Here is a 25897-nt window from a genome sequence, read left to right on the forward strand (position 1 = left end):
TGCTTGTCTTGTTTTTGTTGGTGTCTGGTCATTTTGCTCTGAAAACACACACACTTTTAAAGGTATTATACATCTCTGCATTAATACACGTGTGGATTGTGCAGTGCACACAAGGCAGGCACAAGGCGTCAAACTTTCTAAGTCTGTTTGGACTGTGTAACCCAGCTGTAATACAAATCTCCATCCATGCCATACGAAAGGACCCCGGAACTCTGTAGCTAACAAGATTGATTGACTGTGCATATACATTCATGTCTCCGCCAGTCTCAGAGCTGTTCCCATGAAGAAGGATTGGCATACAGGTTTCCTGTTTTGCTCCTTTTCTTCGGAATACTTTTCTTGATGATCCATCATTTTTCTTTAGATGTTTCTCTTGTCCAGTGGGGTCTGGATTCCTCGTTTGGATGTTTTTCTTCTCCTTGGAAGATAAAAGCAAAACCGTGCCCCAACTCTAACTCTGGGTCCTTTTAGTGACTAGCAGGATGTATCTTTCCTAGGGCAAAATGGTTTTTTTGGCAACAGAAAAAAAAGCATTATATTTGAAATTGAAATTATTATTATTATTAAAGTTTGAAACTAAATATACCTTAGTAGGTGGAAAAATAGACTCAGATCCCCCTTTGTCTTTATATAAATTTAAGATTAAAGGACTGGAGAGATGGCTCAGGGGTTAAGAGCATTGACTGCAATTCCAGAGGTCCTGTCAGTGCAAAAGGGGGCGGGGATCATTCAGTGAGGGAAGAGTAATCTGTACAGCACGTGTATCATATTAGTCAGCTGGTACACACCACTAATACCCAAATCCACAAAAATTGCTGTCCTCCCTGCCTTTCTTCTTTCACTTAAGCTACTGGAAGTCGTCCCGTACTGAGTACATGGAACACTTTGTTTTAATGGCTGAACAATTTCCCAACCTAAGGATTACTACAGTTAGACCTGGAGGTGTGGTTCTGAAGATGTGGTTTCACCCTCTTCTCAGCTCAGAATTCACTGTTAATGTTAGGCTGGAGGTTTCTGGATTTTTAAAAAAATCCCCCTCACTCACTCCGCCAACTTTTTCTCTCCAGCCAGAAGCCAGCGCTAGCAGAAGCCGGGGAACCCGACAAAGAGATTCCCGCCAGAAGCCTGCGCTTACAAAAAGCCGGTGCAGAACACTTAGTTCCAAAGTGACCACTGGACTCAGGATACACCTACGGGACTCCCTAACTTCAGCAAAACTCCAGTACCTTATCAATCACGGCACTGCCTCTCTCCCGTCTGATACAAAAACTTCCTAATCCAGTCCAGTCGGTCGACTTCAAAGACCTTCTAGTGAGAGACAGTAAACTCGCACGGGAGCGACTAATCCCCAAATAAACCTTTTAATTCAGTTCAACTGTATTTATTGCAGCGGCGGCGGAGTAGCCATTCAGTTAACTCGGAATTCTGTAGCTTTTCAGGGACAACCGTCGCAAGCAGGACGTGTGGGAGCGCGCGTCGGTTATCAGCAGAGCACATTTGCAGGTACCTGCATTTTCTGCGCAGCTAGTCAGCTACCGAGCAGCACTAAAAGTGTGAGGACGCTGGCCCAATAGCGATCGGAACCAGAACAAATGAGGTCAGAGGATACTTGCGTCGGTTTGGGTCACTTCGCAGCTCTTCCGGGAGTAAAGCATCCCTTAGGTTGCAGGGATCCCTGTCCCTTTAAGGGGGCTGAACTGTGTTCCGTTACTTCCGCCTCAAAGTGAGTTGACGCAGGCGCGTGGGAGGGAACAGGGTGAAGCGGCCTTACGCTTTTTCCTTAACAAATATGGCGACGACCGGACTGCCGCGGGTGCGCCCGGCCGTGACGTCACTTCCGGGGCGGGGGAGGCAGAGTGGTGCAGTGAGGGACAAACAAAAGGAGGCGCCGGAGGAGCGCGGCGGCCGGTGGCCGGACTGGGTGGTGGAGGGCCGGGGCTGCTTGCTGGGCGGCTGCGAGCGGCGAGCCCAGGTGAGTGGGTCGGGTGGGAGATGAGACGCGCGCTGTCACCTCACGGAACCCACTGGGACGCGCGCTCCGCCCCCTCAAGTTCTGGGAGGCTCTCGCTTGTCCGGGGGCGCCGGCCACCCTGGCCCTGCGTTCGGCTCCGCTCCGCCCCGACTCCCGCGGGCGCCGGCTCGGGACTCCACCCTCCAGGCCGTGCAGCGGCGCGCGAGCCCCCTCCCGGGCACCCTGTTTCCGCGCGCGCCTCTCTGCCGAGTTTCCGCTGCGCTCCCCAGGCCGCACTTGCCGCGCTGGTCCCCCACAGATCCGCGCCCCTCTGCGCAGGCGCCCCCTTCCCAGAGGTTCCACCCGGGGGTTTCTTGACAGCTCCCTGACCAGTTCTTTCAGTTCTTGGCCTTGGGCTTCCCGGCGCCGGTTTCTTTCCCTGGACCACTCCCTCTTCCTGATCTCCGGGGCTGTCCCCTGCTATGAGGATGGTAGCATTGGCTTTTTGGGACCTCAGGCCGAGGGTCCCCGAACGACCGACTCCTGATATAAAAGTCCGTTTGGTTCTGTCCCTGTTTCGTGCATCTCTTGGGCAGGAGTGGCAGATATAGGATGTTGTTGGTGATCTGGAGGTCAGCAAAGACGATCCCAAGCTGAAAGAACAGCGGAGAGCCCGGGCTGACGATGGCAGGGGTTGGGGGTTTGTGTTTTGGGACAGTGTCTCAACTATATAGCCTTGACTGTCCTCGAACTCTTTATGTAAACCAGTCTGGCTGGCCTCGAGTTCATGGAGCTGTCTGTTTCCTGAGTGCTGGGTAAAGACGAGGGCCTCTAACCTCTGTTTGAGACTTGAGTTCTTGAACCTGCCTTGGTAAGGATTCCTCTCCTTCCTCTGGACTGGAGTGAATCAAGAAGGGCTGGTTCTGCTTGGTGCAACTGCTGTCCTTTTGGGAAGGACACAGTGAGTTTGTGTTAGCCTTTTCCTGATGGGAACTGGGCTGACATAGAGGTAGTTCTAGGACAGCTACACTTGGACGGCCTCCTCTTCCCCGGCCCCAACTAGGGCAGTTTTAAGGATGAAGCGTAGACGGGAGAGAGAGAGTGTGTGTGTGAGGACAGGGGAAGCTTGTGTTAATTTTGGAGGCAGAAATGAGTAGCCAGAGGCTACAAGGTCTTTTCCTACCTTGCAAGTGTGTCAGTGGTCCCTTTAATTCTACCATCGGTGTTATGCCCTCTGAAGCAGACCCACTTGCAGACAGACAGACAGACAGTGCAGGAAGAATAAGTTGGCCATTGTGGTAAGAGAATGGGGGTGCTGGCTCATACTGCTGTTCCCTTGATGAAGGTCAGGCTTCTCCAGCTGTCATGGGCAGGCAAGGACAGGTGAGCGGTGCTGGAGGACAACTTCCTGGAGCCTTCCTGGGGTCTGAAGCTCCACTTTGTTTTGGGGGATGTTGTACAAAAGCAGGGACCAGAGAAGCGTTTGACACCTCCCACCCCCAGGATTCAGCCTCATACACTTGTTCTCTGTGCCAAAGGCACATTTGTTAGGATGAAGTTTCCTTGCAAATTTGAGTGGTCTCTATGCAGGGTGTGGGCTTCTGAGGGCCATCCTAATGGGGCAGAATCCCAGCTTGCTGCCTGAAACCAGACTGTTCCCAGCTCACTGTTCTGAGACTGTAGATGAGTCCAGGTTTTTATACAGAGACACTGAAGCACAGGCTGACCAGCAAAGACCTCCCAATAAGTCAGGAGGAATAAGTGCAGACGTTAAGTAAATATAGACTGCAGTGGTCCTGAGGCCGACCAGAGGAGAGAAGAGGGGGTCTTGGGTTATTGAGCAGGCTGTCAGGGATACATGTTCTTCAAGAAGGGACTAGAAGAGTCAGTGAGTCCAGAGTCCTACCTCCGCCATGGCTGCGAAGTGGGCAAATGACTGTCCAGCACCAGCAGTGTTCCAGTCCTGTCTGCGACAGAGGGTGGGGCAGAGGTGGACTGGATGGCCTCTGTACCCTCTTGACTCTGGTGCTTTGCTGCATGGTCACATACAGCCTGTCTGTCTTGTCTTCCTGTGCTTTGGGGACTGAGTTTGGCCTACATCTCCACAAGTGTGACAGCTGCTTCTTAACCCTGCCTAGACACCCCCCTCCAGGTTCTGCTGTCTGCTGCTTCCTTCCTAATTAAATACTGCTATAGTGCTCTTAACTCCCTCATAGCTGGGCCACACTCCCATCTCAGGCTACTGTTGCTTTCTTCCAAGTCTGGAGTGGTGCCACACTTGCCTTTCATTCAGCCTCCTTATCTTTGGTAAGCAGTGCAGAGCCTGGTGCCTGTCGGTAAGTAGTTGAGCACTTGTTCACTGTGGAGAGTATGTCTTTATGTTTCAGTGAAACTTCTTGCCTGGCCTGGCTCAGCCCTTGTCAGTCCTCTCTTTCCATTTCCCACCCCCAGGACTAACTGTGACCAAAGAGTAGCTTACAGCATCTTGTCCGCCTCTTTTCCTCTGCCTCTTGCCTGGATCCTTTCACTCCTCGAACCCAGGGGTTGCCAGATACCTGTTCTTCTAAAAAACTGTAATAACAACATTGGTCTGGCTCTAGGGCTAAACCTGAGTCCCTAGCAGAGCTTTGCCTCCAGATTGAAAAAGCTGCCTTGGGGACTCTTTGGAGAACCGGGATGTGTGGGGCAGGCATCCTTTTGCTAGCTCCTGTTGCTCTAGAGCCCGGTGTAGGCTCTGTTACTTACTCCAGGTTCTGTAAAAATGTCTGTGAACAATGTAAGTGTCTTTGAGAGGCACAAATGTCTATTGACTCCAGCTCTCACTTTCTCATAGGCAGCAGCAGCGTCCATGGAGCAAAAGGAATGTCAGGACCCTGTGCATCCAGACAGGGACCAGCTTCAACACCAACAGCCAACACAAAGATAGCAGAGCCATCTCAGGGTAAGGCTCTCGCCAGACTTTCTGTACTGCCTCTCCCAGGTAGATAGCATGATAGCACCTCCATTTTTATAGTCCTTTGACCTGTTTAGGATCCAGGGCATCTGAGTGGTGCCTGCTCCCTCTGCTTTGGTATTGTGGGTTCTATTTCAGTAATACAGGTTAAGCCCAGGGCCTCACATGTGTTAGATAGACAAGCATTCTACCTTTAAGTTACTTCCCAAAACTCAGTGTGTATCTGAGGTTGGCCTTGAACTCCTGATCTTCCTGCTTCAATCTCCCAGTCCTGGGATTATAGGCACACAACACCATTCTGGGGTAATGCTGGGGCCTCCTGCATCCCATCAGGAAAAGCTGGGACTGAGACAAGAACACTGGACCAGACCCAGACAAAGTTGTCAGCGCCGAGTTCAATCCACGGCCTCACCTTTCTTCGTGGCAATTTAGCATGTTGCTTCAGCTTGTACGAGGGTCAGCACTGGACAGAGACCTCTGCCCAAGCTTTGGCAAATGATCCTGCCGTCCTTTAGGCCAGCTCTAGGCAGTACTCTCTGAGACACACTCTGCTTAGTGCCTTCTCCACACCAGTTCTCAAAAAGGCTCTAAAGAGAGGGACATGTGACTGTCACCACCACCTCTTCCTCCCTGCAGATCTCATTGGTGTGGATAGCTAGAAATGCTGCCTGTGACACATTGTGAAGTTAGAGAACTCTGTGACTGTTGTGGGAACCGTCAGAGCCTTGAAAGCGTGCTCCTGAGCATGAGGGGAGCAGCCTCACATTTACATGGTCACATACGGATCTCTTGCAGATATGTTCCTATACATTGTACACTTTTCCTTTTCTTTGCTTTTTGAGGCAAAGTTTATTTTAGCTGGGGTGGTGTCTATTCCTTTCAACATCTATGTAGCCTAGGCTGACTACTCCTGGGCTAGTCTCAAACAGCAGTACCTACTACTACTACTTATTTTCCTCCTCCTCTTCCTCCACCTTCTCTAGTTTTTTAAAAATGTATTTATCTTTATGTACATTGGTGACTTGACTGCAGGCATGTCTGTGTGAGGGTGTCAGATCCCCTGGAATAGGAGTTACAGACAGACAGTTGTGAACTGCTATGTGGTATTGAACCTGGGTCCTCTGGAAGAGCAGACAGTGCTCTTAACTGCTGAGCCACCTCTCCAGCCCCTCTTCTCTAGTTTTATTTCATTATGTGTATGAATAATGAATGTTTTGCCTACATGTATGTCTGTGCACTATACTATATACCTATACTATAGGTGTGTCTGGTGTCCTTGAAAGTCAGAAGACAGCTTCAGATTCCCTTGAACTGCAGTTAGAGACAATTGTGAGCTGCCATGTGTGTTGGGAATTGAACCTGGGTCTTCTCCAAGAGCAATAAGTATTCTAACTTCTGAGCCATCTCTTTAGCCCTGGTTTCAAACTCTTGATCCTCTTATCTCAGCCAATAGAGAGCTGGAAATATATTGTTTAGATTTTAACATCAGAGAAGGAAAAGTCCTGATCCCGTCTTCAGAGACTGGGATAAAAGGAGACAGACAGGCAGACAGACCAACACACACACACACACACACACACACACACACACACCCCTCATACACACACACACAAACACACACACACACACACACCCCTCCTACACACACACACAAACACATACACACACACACACACACACACACACACACACACACACACACACACACACACCCCTCTTTGATGCTTACTTCATAAAAGTCAGGCCACTTTAGGGCTACCTGCTTTTTAGCTCTCTTGTTTCTTGGAACGGCAGCCAGTGTCTGGAGCTCTTTCCCAGGACTGATTCAGACAGGCTGCTGAGGCTGGCAGTTAGAAGGCACATTCCTGCTGCAGCACCCCTGGGGCCCTGCTAGGCCTTTCTGGCTGTGTGGGGCATTAACTTCAGAGAGGGAGGTGGAAAAGGTTTGGTGTGTGCTGCTGTCATGCTCTTTTGTTTATGGGAACAAGGTCAGCAGTGACTGCCCTGCCCTGTGGGAGCTTCCTGTTGGTCGTTGAGGAACTCTGTCCCTGGGGAGAGGAGGGCTAAGCTGAAGCCTGCCTTGCTGGGCAGTGGAGGACCGGAAGCCAGAGGAAGTGCCTGTGTGAGATGGGAATTCCTTCTGAGCTTGTAAACAGTATAGAGAGTCCATCATGCTGGCCTGAGGTGTAACCTGCCAACTTTGGCCTCTGCTGTCTGCCTGAGCTAGGGTTCAGGTACAGGTCAGGGAGAAGTGTGACATTTGAGTGGAATTAGGTTGATCAACATGCCTGAGTCTGTCCTGTACAGACACTTAAGTCATAAGTTAGAGCTGACTGTTTTTACAGTACCTCCAGGTCAGTTTTGTATTGGTTGCAGAGAGAGTTTCAGACAGAAATCCCATGTGTTAGAAGACAAGAAAAGGGCTTACCAGTTGTTTGAGTCTACAAAGCCACTTTGGAACAATTAAATATCAGCATTTTTTGTTTTGTTTATAGTTTTTTGTGACTATTTTTCTCTTTATTTTATGTATGAGTATGCTATTGTGTTTTTAGACACACCAGAAGAGGGCGCCAGATCATGTTACAGAAGGTTGTGAGTCACCATGTGGGTGCTGGGAATTGAACTCAAGGTCTCTGGAAGAGCAGTCAGTGCTCTTAACCGCTGAGCCATCTCTCCAGCCCTCAGCATTTTTTTTTTTTTAAGATTTATTTTATGTATATGAGTACACTGTCACTCTCTTTAGACACCAGAAGAGGGCATCAGATCCTATTACAGATGGTTGTGAGCCACCATGTGCGTGCTGGGAATTGAACTCAGGACCTGGAAGAGCAGTCAGTGCTCTTCACCACCAAGCTATCCTTCCAGCCCCATATCAGCACGTTTTTTTTAAAAAATGGGATCTAATATAGCCTAGGCTGGCCTTGAACTCCTGTTGCTCCTGCGTCTACCTCCCAAGTGCTGGATTGCAGGCGAGCACCTCCATACCCAGCATCAACGGGTTTTATAGTGAGGCAGGTCAAGCCTGACAGCTGGAGTCAGTGTTGTCTGGCAAGATCTATGTTCTCTCTGAACTCTTGGTGCCCACTGAACTGCATTGCTCTCCTAGGCCCTCCCCAGCTTTCATTCCATTTCTTTCTCTGCCCTTTCCTTACAGTCTCCCTGCTTCTCAGAGATGTGAGCTGGCCCCTGAGTAGCTGATGGCTAGAGCCCTCCTCCTTCCCAACACCCTATTCTCTAGGAACATCCTTGGTGCTAAGAAGCCTGTCTGGTCACCGCATTCACTTCTACTCCAGTCATGTATGTGGTGTCTGTCATTTTACCATCAGACAGACAAAGAGACCAAGGCTTAGAAGGTGTGGTCACTTGCCTCAAGTTGCAAGTGGCAACACAACACCAGGTCTGAAACTGCAGCAAGTGGCTTGGCAACCCATGCTCCATCTACTCCACCCTCTAAGCTCTTCTCTATCTCTTTACTTTGAGGACAGTTTCAGAGTATCTATAATGTGGTGCCCACTGACCCTGGCCCCAGACCTGGAGTCAGATCAGGAGAATTGCGCCCAGGAGTCTGCATGTGGCAGAAGTTTCCTATGTGGTCAGGTTGGTGATCTTGAAGACTATACTGGGGACACTGACCAGAAAGCCACTCTTAGCTCCACCCAGCTGTTAGTGAGTGAAGCCAGGAGGGAGTAGAGTGGAGCTTCCTCCAGAACCAGGATGGATTTTTGTCTGTCTGTCTGTCTGTCTGTCTTTGTGTAATGTATGTCTTCTCTCTCTCTCTCTCTCTCTCTCTCTCTCTCTCTCTCTCTCTCTCTCTGTGTGTGTGTGTGTGTGTGTGTGTGTGTGTGTGTGTGTGTGTGTGATTGGCTTTAACTCCTCTTGTGAAAGAGTCATGGGACTAAGTTCTGGGCTCTTCTGGTAAGTTCTTTCTGTCTCTTGAGAACTTGAAATCTCAAAATTAGATTGCTTGCTGCATTACAGCCTTACACTCCCATTAGAGTAAAAGTGGCTTTAAATTCCATCGTTTCATGCCACGCACCTTGGAGGTGCATCTTCCAAACCTGTGCCCTCTCTGACAGTCAGCATAACGCATGTGCACCGCTCGGGTGCACCTTGGGTTCTCGTTTGGGGAGTGGATAGACATCTTGCTTTTAGCTGGGTTCTCTTGCTTGCTTATGCAGGCCAGCACCTCGTTCTGAACCCACAGCAGATGTGTCTACAGCCTGTCCAGGGTGCCTATACCTACTTTAACCAATTTCAGAAGACACAGTAGGTGCTCACTGCAGGTCATGACAGTCTTTAAGGCTACTTTGCTCCCTGTTTGTACCTGGGCTCCAGTTTTTTTAACCCCTGAAATACTAGAGGCTCCTAAGTATGACCTGCTTACAAAGGCCACATTTCTGTTTATGCCTTGTCAAGAGGAAGTTCTTCCTAAGAAGCATCTCAAAGGGACTGTGGACACAGCAAGACTGAGGAGTCTTGTTGTCTTAGGAACTGCTTGGCACGGTGGCAAGTCAGATCTAGGTCTATTTTGCCACCAGGTCCTGTAACATGAAGTCAGTTCACTCTCTGGACCTCAAGCTCTTCATGTTATAAAGGACTTCCAGTCCTTCTGTTCTGAGAATAGGGCAACATCTTAAACAACCCCTAATAATCACTATAGTAAACATTTTTATTGCATAGAAATGATCCAAAATCTTTTTGGGAACTCCTTCATTCAGTCCCCACTGCAGCCCTCCAAAAGAAACTAACATTTTACAGATGAGATGGTTTCCAAGTCACTCACTGGTGAGCTTGGGAGCTGCCAAGCAGTTTGCTATGATGTTGGAAGCTAAGGGGCAAGAAGTACTGGGCACATAGCAAGGGCAGTGGCTGGGGCTAAGCTTCAGCAGCTGAGCTGTATACTAGATTCCGGGGACCAGTGGGGATAGTCCAGGACGTGTCACCAGAACGCAGCCACACCCCTATGGGTTTGCAGAGGACAGACCTGTTTGGGAAGCCCTTCCTTAGTGCCAAAGCAGTTCAGATACTTTAACCCTCCTGCTCTGGCCTGCCATCTCTCCTGAACTGTTTCTCAGGAGGTGAGGGAGTGTCTTCCTCTGCAGGGTAAATCCCTAGCCCATTTCATTTCATTACTCATTTCAGCTGGGCTTTGGGGGCTGTGTACCACAAGAGGATGAGGCCTTCTCCCACCTCCTGGCCTAGTATGTGAGGAAGCATAAACCCTGGGGCAGATTCATAGGCCTGAGCCCATGAGGCATAGCTAGCCACTCAGTGTCTCACAGGGCCTCTAAGGACCAGCCCTTTCCCTTCCCCAGGAGCATTTTAGAGGGACAGCCTCCCTCTGCTTGCAGGGAAGATTTCCCTTAGGTTCTGTTTGTGCTTCAATAAAGGGCTCTTGCTCTGCATGCTCTGCTGCTCAGAGGGCCTGTAGCCCAGGTGTAGGAGCTACCTGAGTCTCTGAGCATGCATGCTTTGGTTGTCTTTCTCCAGATGGTAGGAGCAGCATGTAATCGGTGTGTGTGTGTGTGTGTGTGTGTTTGGGAAGCATCAACAGGGGCTGGAGAGATGGCTCAGCGGTTAAGAGCACTGACTGCTCTTCCAGAGGTCCTGCGTTCAATTCCCAGCAACCACATGGTGGCTCACAACTATCTTTAATGGGATTCTATGCCCTCTTTTGGTGTGTCTGAAAACAGCTACAGCGTAGTCATATAAATATAATAAAAACATTTTTGAAAAAGAAGCATCAACAGGAAAGTAGAAGCAGTGTACGCCACTGTAAGTCAGCTGCTCAGGTATCAGAGGCCGGAGAATAGTTCATCCCAGGGCTTTGGAGCAACCTGAGCAACATAGACTGCTCTTGAGGAAAGAGAAGACGGTGAGGAAAGGAGGGAGGATGGAAAAGGGAGGCCCTGAAGATGGGACACAATGCCTGAATACTGGCTCTAGTGGCCTTTCCTGAGCCCTGGAAGCACAGAACTATGGGAGGCTCTTCTGGGATGGCAGGTTGAGTTCTGGGCCATGCTAGGTTTCAAACAGGTGTAGCATATCTTGTCCTCAGTTCTTACAGTGACACTCTGGACAGCCACAGTCCCACCTTACAGTTGAGGTAGCAGAGGAGACATGGCTGAATGGTACTTCCCTCTTCAAGCTCTTCCTGCCTGAGAGGTGCCCCCTTAGATTAGAGTTAGTATGGCTGTGCAGTGTTACAGGGTGGGGGAGCACAGGGCTAACCTTTCCTCACGGTGTAGCATCTGGTCCGTGGTTCAGTTACAATCCCCAGCAGTCATACAAGGCTGAAGAGCTTTTTCTTATGTGTGTTTCCAATTTAAAAGTACATGATATGTAAATTGCAAGATACAGAAGAGACAGGCCCATGTTCCTACTTATCCTCTGACTTAATCTTATGAAGTTTATGTGCTTTGTCATACATGTAGTAATGAGGGGTTTTGTTTTATTTTTTTAAAGATTTATTTATTATATATAAGAACACTGTAGCTGTCTTCAGACATACCAGATAAGGGCATCAGATCTTATTACAGATGGTTGTGAGCCCCCATGTGGTTGCTGGGAATTGAACTCAGGACCTCAGGAAGAGCAATCAGTGCTCTTAACCACTGAGCCATCTCTCCAGCCTTGTTTTGTTTTTTAAACTGATGACTGTCTGAGCACAGGCTGGTGCCTCAGGTTTCTGGACAGCAGGGGCGGTGGGTGCATTCCGCCCTGTACGGTAGTTACCTCCTCTACCTGAGGAAGGTTCCTCTTGCAAACAGAAACCTTGTCCCCGTCACGCAGCCCACTCTCTGGAGACTTGCTTCTTGTTGAATTTGACCCCTTGGAACTGCTGTTAGTGTCACCCTGCAGCAGTGGCCATATCTTGACTGGCTGCTTTTGGGGATCACACTCCTCATCCTTGTCAGCAGCTTCTTATTTAGGCTGGGACATTATCTGCGTCATTGTATGCAGATTTGTGAACGGAAGCATTCCTATTACAGAGCAGTAACAACAGACATTTGGGTTAAATTATGTGCTTGGGCCACAAGAATATTTCATGCTGGAGATGAATTTGAACTCATTTGTCTCCTAGTCTTCATCTTCATCTGTCTACAGCCACCTAGGGGAGAGCAGGGGCTCTCTGGGTTGCTTATTTGACCCTTCTGCTCCCATGTGTGGCTTGTATAGAATACATTTCTGTGTGTCTGGGGATGAGGCAGGATCTGGCAAGGATAGAGCTGTCCTGAGTTCATCTGTGGGATAGTGTTTTGGTGCAGAGAGTGTACAGGTTGGAAGAAGGGGGAGTGCTCACTACCATGGTAACCAGTATAGCAGCCACTGCTGCCTGTTAGGCCTTGACAAGTGTGAGAACAGGACAGAACCAGCCCTGGGCGACCTTTGTGTAATGAAGTAGCTGAGGTGCACAGGAAAGTGTCAAGGTTGCATCAGAGTTCCGTCCTCTCCTTCCACACAGGAGTCCCAGATCTGACAGGACAGACGGGCAGTCTGTGGATCTGGGAATGTCACATGTGACAGTATTACTTCTGCAGCTTCAGGGGGAAAGAACAAGGCCTCAAAGCTGTGCCAGCCTCAAGTGTCACAAGTGTCACAGCAATAGATTCTAGGAAATTAAAGACCTGAAGCAAGGGTGCTGGAGAGATGGCTCAGCAGGTAAAAATCCTGGCTGTTCTTGCAAAGAATTTAATTCCCAGCAACCACATGGTGGGTGGCTCAGAATCATTTGTGATGGAATTTGATTTCCTCTTGTGTGCATGAAGATGGAGCGTTCATATACATAAAATACATAAGTAAAGAAATCTTAAAAACACAAAAAACTGAAACAAAGCTTGGAAATGCTCAGGCTGGGAGGTAGGTCAGTGCAGGGTGCTCACCTAGGACTTGTGAGGGTCAATTCTCAGTACCAGAGAGAGACAGTCTTAACATGTCTGGCAACAAAGCTCAGTGGCGCCACGCTCACAGACATGTTTATTGAAGGGCAGGGAAGTCATGCACTACATGTACAAGAGCCTCTTCAAACATGGAGTTGCCATCTTCCTCTCAAATCCCCCCAGCCTGCTGGTTAAAAATATCATCTCTGAAAGTCTTGCAAAAGAGAAGTCAACAGGAGAGAGGACTGCAGGGCCCGCAGCAGGCAGCTCAGCAGGCACGGTGCTGTTGCCAAGGCTGGCCTGACTTCAGTATCCACATCCTCATGGTAGGAGAGACCAAGGCTTAGAGGTTGACCTCTGACATCCACACATACTCCACTGCAAATAAATGAGTGAACTGAATGAGAATGAACTGTTTCCCCTTAATTCTTGATTATAACATGCATATAATAAAAAGAGGTCGACTTGGAGTGAGAAAGAGTAGCAAGAGCAGGCGTCCTCTTGTTACCAGGGTCACACAGTTAGCAGACTTTGAATCTGTCCTGTGTCTAGTGTTTTTGCACAAATGCTCTTTTATTTGCTGTATAGTATTTCTTCCTCTGATCGTGTAACAAATATTTTATGTGTCTCCCCACAGCAGGCGCTTGGTTCCCAGGTCTTGTACCTACTGTATGAGAACTCCTGAGCTGTGTCTGTCCTGCAGTTTGAACAGGCACTGGCCTACCTTTGTTTTTTCAGTTCAGTCTGCTTGAAAAACTCATTCCACCTTTCCACACCCCAGACTTTGTACAGGGGCCTGGGATGAGCCCCAAATGGTCCATGTTATACAGGATTCCCTGCCTTTTCTCTCTCTCCTCAGGCATCTCTTGCCCACTTGTGAGCATCTTGAGATATCTCCCACCATACTCGCCCTCCAGGTCTGGGACATAGCCTCTAGAGGACATTGATTCATCTTTCTGGAAGAACAAAAGGGCCTGGGGAATGTAACTCGGTGGGTAGAGGGCTTGCCTGGCACAAATGAGGCTCTGGGCTTGATCCCCAGTACTATGTAAACTGGGTGTAATGGTAGCTGCCTATTGTTCAGCACTGGAGAGGTGGAGACAGGAGGATCAGTAGTTGAAGGTTACCCTCAGCTACATAGCAGTTTGCAGGCCAACTTGGATTATGTGAGACCCTTTCTTACAAACAAAAGAAAAGCAGTGGGTGTAGTGTGGCAAGGCACAGCGTCTTCCGCCTTCTGTAGCCCATTTCACACCCTTCCATCCTGTGCTTCATTTAGGAGAGTCTCCAAAACCTTCATCTCTTGGGGCAGAGAACTCACCTGACCCATTTCCCTAATGCCTCTGAACTTCCATCTCAAAGCCACACAGCGCCCCTGAGTGCCAGCTGCCCCCTCTCCTTCTTCAAGGCTGTAATTTATTTTGGGTCTTATGCTCTGATTTTCTTCTTCTCCTTCTCCTCCTTTTTTTCTTTTTCTTTTTTTTTTGTGTGCTCAGAATGGAACCCAGGGCTTGGCCACGTACTTGTTGAGCCATGACCATGGGCTCCATAAAAAGTTTTGTTTGTTTCTAAAATTGATTTATTTTTATTTTATGTGCATTGGTGTTTTGACAACATGTATGTCTACATTAGGTTATCAGATCTCCTGGAACTGGAGTTACAGTCAGTGTGAGTTGCCCTGTTGGTGCTGGGAATTAAACCCAGGCATCTGGAAGAGCAGCCAGTTCTCTTACTGCTGAGCCATTTCTCCAGGCTGGTCTCTGCCTCCGTTTCTCCCATGGAGAGCCTTGTTGTGGTGGGTGCAGAGGAGCACATCCTCATCCTTTAGTGCTCTGGGCCAGTCCATTTTCAGTTCCCATTCCACTGGCCGTTTGCCCACCTACTGTGTGCTGGACCCTATCTCTCAACCTAGTGTCCTGTTCATCTCCCCTATGACTGCGCCCACATTCTTTCCTTTCAGCAGGAAGTCCTGGAAGGCTCATTACTCTGGGTGGGCATCTTTTTGTTCCCCTCCCCTCACTCCCATCTCCAGGCTCTGGCCTAGAACCTGGCACTCTGTCAGGAAGGAGTCAGGGCTCAGAAAGGGAAAGCCACCTGCCTAGCTCACTGTCCTAGAGAGCAAGAGAGGCAGCCTGGCCCCAGTCGTTGCTCCTCTGAAGAGCTCAGGGCCTTGGTCCCACCATATTTAATGGTAGTCTGACTATGGTAGGGAAGGCACGGTCAGGACGGAGTGTCTGTGGTGATGACAGTGGTCCCAGGGTCCAGGCCCTGCTGAATGATCTGGGGTAGGGTGCAAAGTAGGGCAGTAGACTGGGTTCTGTCACTTGCTTTTCAGGTCCTTGACCCGTATTTTACACTACACAGACATAAGCATATCTCCTTCAGTCTCTGCTCTCCTCCAGACAGAGAGGCAAGACCGCCTGCAGTCAGTTAAGGCTCTTGCTCCTTTCCCAGAGGATCAGAATTTGGTTCCCATATCAGGTGGCTTGCAATTGCCTCTTACTCCAGTGTCCTCTTCTTAAGCAGGGCAGTGATGTGTGATCCCAAAGAGACTTAGAACCATGAGGTCTATGGAGATGGGTAGACACTTAAGTTTCTGTTGTGCAGTTGATAGTGGAGACACCTGAGCCACAGAACTGGGCAGACACAGGAGTGGCACCATGGTTATTTACTTACGGTAGTTATCATATCTCAAAGCCAGCCGAAAAAGCCATGGGAAGCACAGTGGATTCTAGACTGGGCCCTGTTCTAGCCTCTTCATGGAAAGTTGTTCCAAGTGTGAGTGTTCTCTCCTTGCTCCCTGGGCTGCTCAAGGGTGCTGCACCTCACAACTCCCTGTGACTCCAGTCCCTCCCTGAGGCAGGAAGTGGGAGGGGTCACCCTGCTGGCTCTACCCAAGCCACATCCACCTGAAACTGCTGGCTTACCACACCCAGATCCACACCCAGCCCTGCCCACCTCCACCCTGGCTCTTTTGAGAGTGCCTCTGTGTTTGTTACTCACTGTGTGCTAATGACTGCTGTGCTAAAGAAGCATCTAGCTTCTGGCCGAAGGAGGTGGAGGAGGGTAGTAGATCATGCCAGCTCAAACTGCACAAGTATATGCCTGCCATTAAGGGATAGTCCTCTACACAAGTGACTCTCAGGCCCAGGCCTCCTCTGGGCTTCAGTTCTCTTCCCTCTCAGCCCTGGGATCAGCCCACACTCTGGCCTGAAGTGGGGTACACTTTGAATGTGTTCATTACCCTCACAGAGCCTAGCTAAGGGCTACATAGAACCCACAATGTGCTTTGAGATGGGGGTGGGGGCAGGTGGATAGCATGAATGGATTGAAGTGTCTCCTTCCTAAGGGAGTTAGTGGGTATTACTGCTTAGCTGGGGCTGCTTCACCTGCCGCTTGAACCCTGACCACGACTTTGCTGGGCAGCACTGCTGAGCTTGTCTTTCAACAGGAGACTGGATATATTCTATGAATTTCCCACCAGAAATCAAAGGAAGTACTGTGGAATGGAAGTCACAGCCAGAAGCTGACCAACCCTAATTGACTGTTTCTCTGTCTCAACCAGTCTCCTGGAGGAGTGGGACAAGATATATCATTCCCTCCGGTCCTAAATCTCTACCCATCCCTTTCTTCAGTTTTTTGCTACCTTGGATGAGGCCTTGGAGCCAGGAAAGATCCCCTGAGCAGTTCCCTGCTAGAGTGTGATTCAGCCAGCCCTTCCCACCCCACCATGTGCCCCTCTCTGCAGGAGTGTGGGTGGTGTACAGAGCCAGCTGGTCATTAGGGGGCTGGGGACTTCCTGTGGATAGGCACTCATCCTAGTCCAAGAATCCTGGCCTCACCAGGAGAGCTCATAGTGTCTGCAGGCCCTGAAGTGACCTAAACAATAGGAACCCAGGAGTGTGGACCCTGAACACCTTCGATGGTCTCTTCAACACCTTGTGATTAGGCACTTCCTGTGATTAGGACCCCAGGCAAGAGGAGGGCAAACTCCATAGAGCAATAAAGCCTCAGCTGAGCCAGGAGGCCTGGGCTGATGACATACTTGATTTTTAAAAAAATGGCACTGGGCAGGTGTTTTACCTCCCTGAATCTCTGAAATTTCTGTGAAATAGGTTAAAGAAGACAAGAGCAAGTCCGGTGGAGCCAGTGTGGGAGCCTGCCCTGGGCTGTAGCTGTTACCACTTGTGCCTCACACAGGTGCTCATAAGAGACTGGCTGGGAGCACTTGGCCTGTTACGACTGCCATGATCAGCATCGTATGAAAATACAGTAGGGCCCTCCGCAGGCTGTCCCACTCCTTCTGAGAGAATGAAACCTATCTGACACAATATCTAAAAATTACTGTGAAAACTAGATTCTGATTAAGAACATATGGTGTTTAGTAAAAGCACAACTTCACTTTTTAAAACAGGGGTGGTGGTGGTGATACAGCCCTTGTATAGTATACAGGAAGTCTTAGGTTTGGTTCTTAGCAACTCATACTGAGTGTGGTGGCTTAGGGAGCAGACAGGACCAGAAGCTTAAGGTCATCACTGGCTATGTGCTGGATAAGTCTGAGGCCAGCCTAACACTAGGTAAGACCCTAATCTCAGATGTTGAACCAGAAGATGGTGAAAATGCTGAAGGCAGCTGAGTTAACACAGGACCGCGTTTTTCCCTTCATCTCATGCCTTTTATAGTTTTCCAGATGCTCTCTAGTGAACTGGTGATAGACACTTCCTATACCCCACTCACTACAGTTCTGTAGAGCAGAGTAAGCTTAGTCTCCTTGGCAGAATGTTCAGGGATTCCAGGGACTCCCTTGCACTCATGTTTGTGGCACAGGCAAGTTCTTCCTAAAGCAGCTCCTGGTCCAACGTTTCTCACACCAGGCTAACTGCTGGAGCCACAGAAGCCACTGTTAGACCCAGTTTCCCTGGCTTCCAGCCCAGCCAGATGAGCTCTCTGGGAGGCTCTCTCTTCTTCACTTGCTGTTTACAGCTTCCTCCCCCACACCACAGATTATCCACAGAACATTACCCCTAACCTCCTTTTTGCACCCCTATCCCCAGGAGTCCCTCACTAGACCTGCTGTCTGTCTCCATAGCCTTGTCTACACCTACTGTGTATAAATGTGGAGATGTGTTTGGTTTCTTTTGTTTTAGAGACAGTCTCACTATGTAGCCCTGGCTGGTCTAGAACTCGATGTAGACCGGGCTAGCCTAAAACACACAGAGATTTGGCTGCTTCTGCTGGGACTAAAGATGTGTGCTGCCACACCTGACTACATTTGTAGATTTTTAGACTTCACAGTTTGTTTTATAAGAATGAGTTTTGGGGGCTGGAAGATGGTTTAGTGGTTAAGAGCACTAACTGCTCTTCCAAAGATCCTGAGTTCAAATCCCAGCAACCACATGGAGGCTCACAATCATCTATAATGAGATCTGATGCCCTCTTCTGGTGTGTCTGAAGACAGCAACAGTGTACTCATAAAGTAAATTAAAAAAACAAAAAAGAATGAGTTTTGGAATATGGATCAGCAGTTGAAATGCTGGCTACTCTTTCAAAGGACCTGCGTTCAATTCCTAGCACCTAAATTGTGCTACAACCTTCTGTAACTTCAGTTCCATGGGAATCAGACGCCCTGTCTGGCTTCCGTGGGTACCAGACTTGTACTGGTACATAGCCATACATGCAGGCCAAACAGCCATATGTATATTTTTTAAAAAGTAATTTAAAAAGTTGTTTTGCCAGGCATGATAGTGCATACCTCTAATCCCAGCACTTGGGAGCAGAGGCAGGCATATCTTTATAAATTCAAGGGTAGCCTGGTCTACAGAGTTCTGGGCCAGCCAGGGCTATATAGACTATCTTAAAAAAAACAGATCACAAACAAACAACAAGGATTGAGTTCCAGGTTTCCCTCACTGCAGAAGTTCCTCCAGGTCATGGTTGCTGCGCTTGGAGCTGGTCCTTGGGCTATGGTTTGGGTAGGTTTTTGTTGTTGTTTGTTTTTGTTGTTTTGTTTTGTTTTTTTTTTTTTTTTTTACAAATTCTCTTTGTGGCTCTGGCTGGCCTGGAACTCAGAACCCGGCCTCTGCCTCCCTAGTGCTGAGGACATGTGCGTGTCACCACATTGACTCAGGATGGCGTTTTGGACAGGGGTGAAATGTTTATATTCCCTCATCCTTGGGTCCAGACTTGTGAGACTGCCTTGTGGTAAACCCTCTCTGGTTTCCTTTCAGGTTAAACCATGATTCCGGTCACAGAGCTCCGCTACTTTGCGGACACACAGCCAGCATACCGGATCCTGAAGCCATGGTGGGATGTGTTCACTGACTACATCTCCATTGTCATGCTGATGATTGCTGTTTTTGGGGGGACACTGCAAGTCACCCAGGACAAGATGATCTGCCTACCTTGTAAGTGGGTCACCAAAGACTCCTGCAATGACTCCTTCCGGGGCTGGGGAGCCTCCAGCCCAGAGCCCACTTACCCCAACTCCACCACAGTCCTGCCTACTCTGGACACAGGCCCCACAGGTATCAAGTATGACCTAGATCGCCACCAGTACAACTATGTGGATGCGGTATGTTACGAGAACCGCCTGCATTGGTTTGCCAAGTACTTCCCCTACCTCGTGCTCCTGCACACCCTCATCTTCCTGGCCTGTAGCAACTTCTGGTTCAAGTTCCCACGCACCAGCTCGAAGCTGGAACACTTTGTGTCTATCCTGCTCAAGTGCTTCGATTCACCGTGGACCACACGGGCCCTGTCAGAGACAGTGGTGGAGGAGAGTGACCCCAAGCCAGCCTTCAGCAAGATGAATGGCTCCATGGACAAGAAGTCATCTACAGTCAGCGAGGACGTGGAGGCCACTGTGCCCATGCTGCAGCGGACCAAGTCACGGATTGAGCAGGGCATCGTGGACCGATCAGAGACGGGCGTGCTGGACAAGAAGGAAGGGGAGCAGGCCAAGGCACTGTTTGAGAAGGTGAAGAAGTTCCGGACCCACGTGGAGGAGGGGGACATTGTGTACCGGCTCTACATGCGGCAGACCATCATCAAGGTGATCAAGTTCGTCCTCATCATCTGCTACACTGTCTACTACGTGCACAACATCAAGTTTGACGTGGACTGCACCGTGGACATCGAGAGCCTGACAGGCTACCGCACCTATCGCTGTGCCCACCCTCTGGCCACCCTCTTCAAGATCTTGGCGTCCTTCTACATCAGCTTGGTCATCTTCTATGGTCTCATTTGCATGTACACACTGTGGTGGATGCTGCGGCGCTCCCTCAAGAAGTACTCGTTTGAGTCGATCAGAGAGGAGAGCAGCTACAGTGACATCCCGGACGTCAAGAACGACTTTGCCTTCATGTTACACCTCATTGACCAGTATGACCCTCTCTACTCAAAGCGCTTCGCCGTCTTCCTGTCCGAGGTGAGTGAAAACAAGCTGCGCCAGCTGAACCTCAACAACGAGTGGACGCTGGACAAGCTGCGCCAGCGGCTCACCAAGAATGCCCAGGACAAGCTGGAGCTCCACCTGTTCATGCTCAGTGGCATCCCTGACACTGTGTTTGACCTGGTTGAGTTAGAGGTCCTGAAGCTGGAGCTGATACCCGATGTGACCATCCCGCCCAGCATTGCCCAGCTCACAGGCCTCAAGGAGCTGTGGCTGTACCACACAGCAGCCAAGATCGAGGCTCCGGCCCTGGCCTTCCTGCGTGAGAACCTGCGGGCACTGCACATCAAGTTCACTGACATCAAGGAGATCCCGCTGTGGATCTACAGCCTGAAGACCCTGGAGGAGCTGCACTTGACTGGCAACCTGAGTGCAGAGAACAACCGCTACATCGTCATCGACGGGCTGCGGGAGCTCAAACGCCTCAAGGTGCTGCGGCTCAAAAGCAACCTGAGCAAGCTGCCGCAGGTGGTCACGGATGTGGGCGTGCACCTGCAAAAGCTGTCCATCAACAATGAGGGCACCAAACTTATCGTCCTCAACAGCCTCAAGAAGATGGTTAACCTGACGGAGCTAGAGCTGATCCGCTGTGACCTGGAGCGCATCCCTCACTCCATCTTTAGCCTCCACAACCTGCAGGAGATTGACCTGAAGGACAACAACCTCAAGACCATTGAGGAGATCATCAGCTTTCAGCATCTGCACCGCCTCACCTGCCTTAAGCTGTGGTACAACCACATTGCCTACATCCCCATCCAGATCGGCAACCTCACCAACCTCGAGCGACTCTACCTGAACCGCAACAAAATCGAGAAGATTCCCACCCAGCTCTTCTACTGCCGCAAGCTACGCTACTTGGACCTCAGCCACAACAACCTGACCTTCCTCCCTGCTGACATTGGCCTCCTGCAGAACCTCCAGAACCTGGCTGTGACAGCCAATAGAGTAAGTGGCCTGCTTCAGGGTAGCCTGCTCTGGGTGCTCAGAGGACTAGTGTCTGAGGTTCTAGAAGCCCTGTGGTCTAGAACCAGCAAGGGTGCCAGAGTCAGACTCCTAGGCCTCATTCCAGCTTTACCAAGTCAGAATCTCAGGCTGAGAGTCTGTCCTTGTCATGGAAGATCAGTGTTGTGCTGCGGTAAGGGGTGGTGTGGCCTGTGTTGCAGGGATGTGCATAACACAGGAATCCCAACACCAAGGTTCTTTTGAAATGGGGTGATGGGAGGCAGGTCTTACCTTGCAGTTTGTAATATCTGTCTCTCAACAACATTTTGAGCCAAGAGTCCAGCCTGTATTTCCCCAGCAAGAGAAACTGTGGGTGGTTTTGCTGTCTGAGGTGAAGCCAGATGGTCTCTGTAGCTCCAACACTGCTCATTCCCTCCCTCTCTGCAGCAGAGTGGTGAGCAACAAAGTCTGGCTTGGGTGGGGTGGGCTCATCCACACCTCTGTTCTGGAAAGGAAATTAAGGGCCAGAATTGTGGAAAGCAACGCCCTGGAAACTATAGGTGGTCCCTGTGTACCAGCTGTGTGTGTGTATGGGGGGGGGGGAAGCTGAAAAGCCCCCACCAAGAGGTAATGGGGCAGTTGGGCAGGCTGAGGGCAGAGCGCTCTGTGGCTTGTGGTCAGGGAAAACGAGGCTGCAGCTACTGGATGCTGGCAAGGAGGTTTTCTTGTCCTCAAGGCCTACAGGTTGTCTTCCTGTAAAAAGTGGGGAGCCTGAGGTTAGGGATCAGGAGACAGAGCTAGAGTGCCAATTCAGCCTCCACCTCTGTGCCTCCATTAATTAGGTCCTTAAAGTAAGCAGGTGCTGCTGCCTCTTGAGTGGGGGTTGTGGTGGCCTTCAGCAAGTGTAACTTTCCTGCTACCAGCAGCTCTTTCTGCCAGCCTCAGGTATAGAGGGCAGTGGGTCTAGCTCCGGATTCACCTCTTCGTAGCCCAGAATGGTACTTCCATTGTTCTTGGGCACCTTTAGTATTGGCAGCCTGGATCCTCCATGTCAGAGGGATTGGGGCAATCTTTATTTGGCTTGTTTTATGAACATTGAGAATGATCAAGGATGGTGGTCCAACTCTGGTTGTTTCCACTAGAGTGGGAGCCTCTGAAGAGAGGACTTGGAGGTCCATGAAGAAGAAAAACAGTGTTTGGAAAGTTTGTGCGCACGTGCGCGCGCACGCGCGCTCACACACACACACACACACACACACGCGCGCGCAAGAAGTAGTGTTGGAGAAGGCTGGTTGCCTTAGGGACTTGGGATGGACTCTCTATGCCCCAGGTGCTGGGTTGGATTCAGGAAGGTGTGGGCTAGCTAGCTTTCAGCCTTGTCTTATCCTGTCCCTCACCCCCAGGTTCTCACATCTGACTTGCCTATTAGTGTCATGCCTATTGGCTGAGGTCACCTCTTAGGGAAGGAGCTGGCGGAGGCATGTTGTCCTGTACCAGAGGAAGGGGACCCTCTGTCACCCTGTTTAGCACATTGCTTAGTCACATCCTGTCTCCACCCCTACAAGCACCCAAATGTCTTTTATAGGAAAAAATGTGCTTGGACCAATTACAGGCAGGCAGGCAGGGCCTCGTGGGTTAGAGACTACAGTAGGGTGGGCAGTGAAGTGGGAGGCTTGAATTGAATAAGGCTGCTATGGACCTGTGTGGGGAGAGTCATGGGTCACTGGTTGGGAAGGAAGTGTGGGGTTCTCAGGTTTCTTACACCCTGAGCCAGGACCTGAGAGGAGGTATAGGGAGGTCTTCAGAGGAATGATCAACTATGCATCCTGTGTTAGGTGCTCAGTGGATTGTCCTGAAACTTTCATGTGGCTCCTCATGTGTGGGGCTTCAGTGAAAGAACAGATGTGAATAGAGCTTGTGACTGGCCAGCAGCAAGGCTGGTGGAAGGGCAGACTGGGCTGTGTGAAGTCAGAGGTGACGCCTCCAGATGGTTGGTGAGGAAGGTTGAGGAGCCATGGTATGGTGGAGGCTTGTCCTTATTGAAAACCAGGTGGACTAGGGATGCTAGGGGTGAAGGATATGTGTGCCCATGTCAGGGAGCCAAGCTATCAAAGTGCTTTCACTTTCTCTGTGGCCTGGGAAGTATCTGGTGGCAGAGTGATGATGGCGAGGTTCTAGGAGAGGACTCTGAAGAAGGGACCTCTGGAGGTTTGGACCTGACCCCACCACTCACTGGCTAGAACCGTTCCAACTACCCTTGACTTTATCAGTAGAGGAGGTCATAGGATGGTGGCAGTGGTGATAGTGGCAGGGGGAGTTGGGGGCAGGGAAGCATTGTGGCTATTCTGGGAAGGCTCTGGTCCCTGGGTTTTGCAGGACTCACATTCCATCTGTTCTTGACTTCAGACTCTATGGCCACCTTATCCCATCTCTGACCCCTGGCCACTGCGGAGGAGACATCTTTTGTTATGATACTGAGCCACACTCATTTCTCTCCTGAGAAAACTTAAGTTGCTCATTGGGAACCAGAACCTATGAAGTTCAGGTCCAACACTGAAAAAAGGTTCTGACTTAGAAATGCTGGAGATGAGTATTTCTAGTCCAAGCTTTGTATTTCAAAAATGGGGAAACTTCGGCCCAGGAGGGCAAGAGGCTTCCTTCCTGTTCTTTTCTTTCTTTCTTTTTTTTTTTTTTTTTTTAGATTTATTTATTTATTTCATGTATGTGAGCACACTGTCGCTGTCTTCAGACACACCAGAAGTGGGCATCAGATTCCATTACAGATGGTTGTGAGCCAGCTTGTGGGTGCTGGGAATTGAACTTAAGACCTCTGGAAGAGCAGTCAGTACTTTTAACCACTGAGCCATCTCTCCAGCCCTCTTCCTGTTCTTGAACAGGGTATTGTATTTGATAGAACAAGACTATGGCTCTTGACAGCAAGAAGCAAAACTTGAGTCCTCTCACCAAAATGGGCAGCAATGTCAGACAGTGTGTGCCACCTCTCCATAGCAGGAAAATAGGACAGTGATAGGGTCCCTGAGAGTGGACATTGCAGCTCTACCCAGTCCCTGTGATTTGTCCCTTGCTTTATAGACACAGAACATCACTACTGAACCAGGCTCAGATTGTCGCCCCACCTCCTACCTGCTGAACTTCAGGATGGGAAACAAACACTCACAGACCATTCACTGTTGGGTTTGAACACTGAATGAGTTAACGGCATCTGTGCTGGGGGCTAGACAGATGATTCAGTGGCTCTGAGACTCTTCTAAAGGACATGAGTTCAGTTCCCAGCACCTACATCAGGCAGCTCACAACCACCTGTAACTGTGGTTCTAAGGAATTCAGCACCCTATTCTGACCTTTTCAGGCACCCTCTTATGAGTGGCTAACACACGCATAAACACACAGACATATATAAAAACAGGGAGGGTCTGAGAAGCTGGCTTCTCGGTTACCAGTGCTTGCTGTTCCTGCTAAGGACTTGAGTTCGGTTCCAAATACCTGTATGGCAGCTCCCACCTGTCTCTAGCACCCTCTTTTGACCTTTGTGTGTACTAGGCATTATGTGGTATGTAGGCACACACACAAGCAAGCACTCATAACAGAAGAAATAAATCTTTGGTGGTTGTAAGCACTTGTTGCAGAGAACCTAAGCCTAGTTCCCGGTAGCCACATGACTACTTAAAACCGTTTGTTAACTCCAGCTCCAGAAGATCTGATGCCCTTTTCTGGCTCTCCATGAGACATGCACGTGGCTGCACATACATACATACATGCAGGCAGGGACTCGGGCACATAAAAACACATAAAATCTATAAAACAACAAAACAAAAACTCAAAATAGTATCTGTGCTCAGGGTGGGATCACCTTGTGATCAAGCTGCACATGGTCTTGTCTGTTCTTCCCATGTAGGCAAATTAGGAGGCGTGCTGAGTGTGCAGTACTGGGCCCCTGCACCCTAGCCAACCTGACCTAGGCGAGGAAGGCCTGTTCTAGAAGGAGAAGTGCTCTAGTTGGGATTCTGGCTCCTGTCAGGGAATTCTCTCTAGTTTCCAGAATTGATGCCTTACAATCAGAAGCTGCTGTTAACCTAGGCAGGACCAAGAGCCTGGCCCTGGGCCCTGGAAGCAGGTGGGTTAAGCATAACTACCAGGTTGATATATCCTCTGAGGGGCAGGTATTGGGTAGAGCTCAAAGCCCAAGAGATGTTGTAGGACCTTCCTGGAGGCAGTTATGATGGCTCCCTGGAGCAAGTAACTGTGAGTGTTTGTTGGGCCTATAGTAAGGATTGTCAGGATCCAGAGGAACTGATGTGAGTGGGGAAAGTCCAAAGGCCCTGTTCAGCCATGCACCTCACCCTAGCCCTTTGCTTGCTCCCTTCTGCAGATCGAGGCGCTCCCCCCAGAGCTCTTCCAGTGTCGGAAGCTGCGGGCTCTACACCTGGGCAACAATGTGCTGCAGTCGCTGCCCTCGAGAGTGGGTGAGCTGACCAACCTGACGCAGATTGAGCTTCGGGGCAACCGGTTGGAATGCCTGCCCGTGGAGCTGGGCGAGTGCCCCCTGCTCAAGCGCAGTGGCCTGGTGGTGGAGGAGGACTTGTTCAGCACACTGCCACCTGAGGTGAAGGAACGGCTCTGGAGAGCTGACAAGGAGCAGGCCTGAGCACAGCCTGGAGGAGCAGAAAGAGCCTCAGCACACCCTCACAGGCCAATTGGGC

The 25897-nt window shown here is 49.9% G+C and overlaps 1 protein-coding gene across 2 annotated transcripts; it reads left to right on the forward strand.

Annotated features, from left to right (window-relative positions):
• The first annotated feature begins 1858 nt into the window (after window positions 1–1858).
• Window positions 1859–25853, forward strand: LRRC8A (leucine rich repeat containing 8 VRAC subunit A). Of its 2 annotated transcripts, none has more exons than XM_080927471.1 (4): window positions 1859–1972; window positions 4785–4892; window positions 19012–21179; window positions 25567–25853. In XM_080927471.1, exons 3-4 carry the CDS (start codon window positions 19020–19022, stop codon window positions 25840–25842), a joined length of 2436 nt encoding a protein of 811 aa, XP_080783597.1. In that variant the 5' UTR covers window positions 1859–1972; window positions 4785–4892; window positions 19012–19019; the 3' UTR covers window positions 25843–25853. The 2 variants fall into 2 exon arrangements, with proteins under 2 accessions (XP_080783597.1, XP_080783598.1); XM_080927472.1 differs by lacking the exon at window positions 1859–1972 and adding an exon at window positions 2532–2583.
• The last annotated feature ends 44 nt before the right edge of the window (window positions 25854–25897 follow it).

This window comes from Micromys minutus (genome assembly GCF_963924665.1).
Source record: "Micromys minutus genome assembly, chromosome: 13".
NCBI lineage: Eukaryota > Metazoa > Chordata > Mammalia > Rodentia > Muridae > Micromys > Micromys minutus.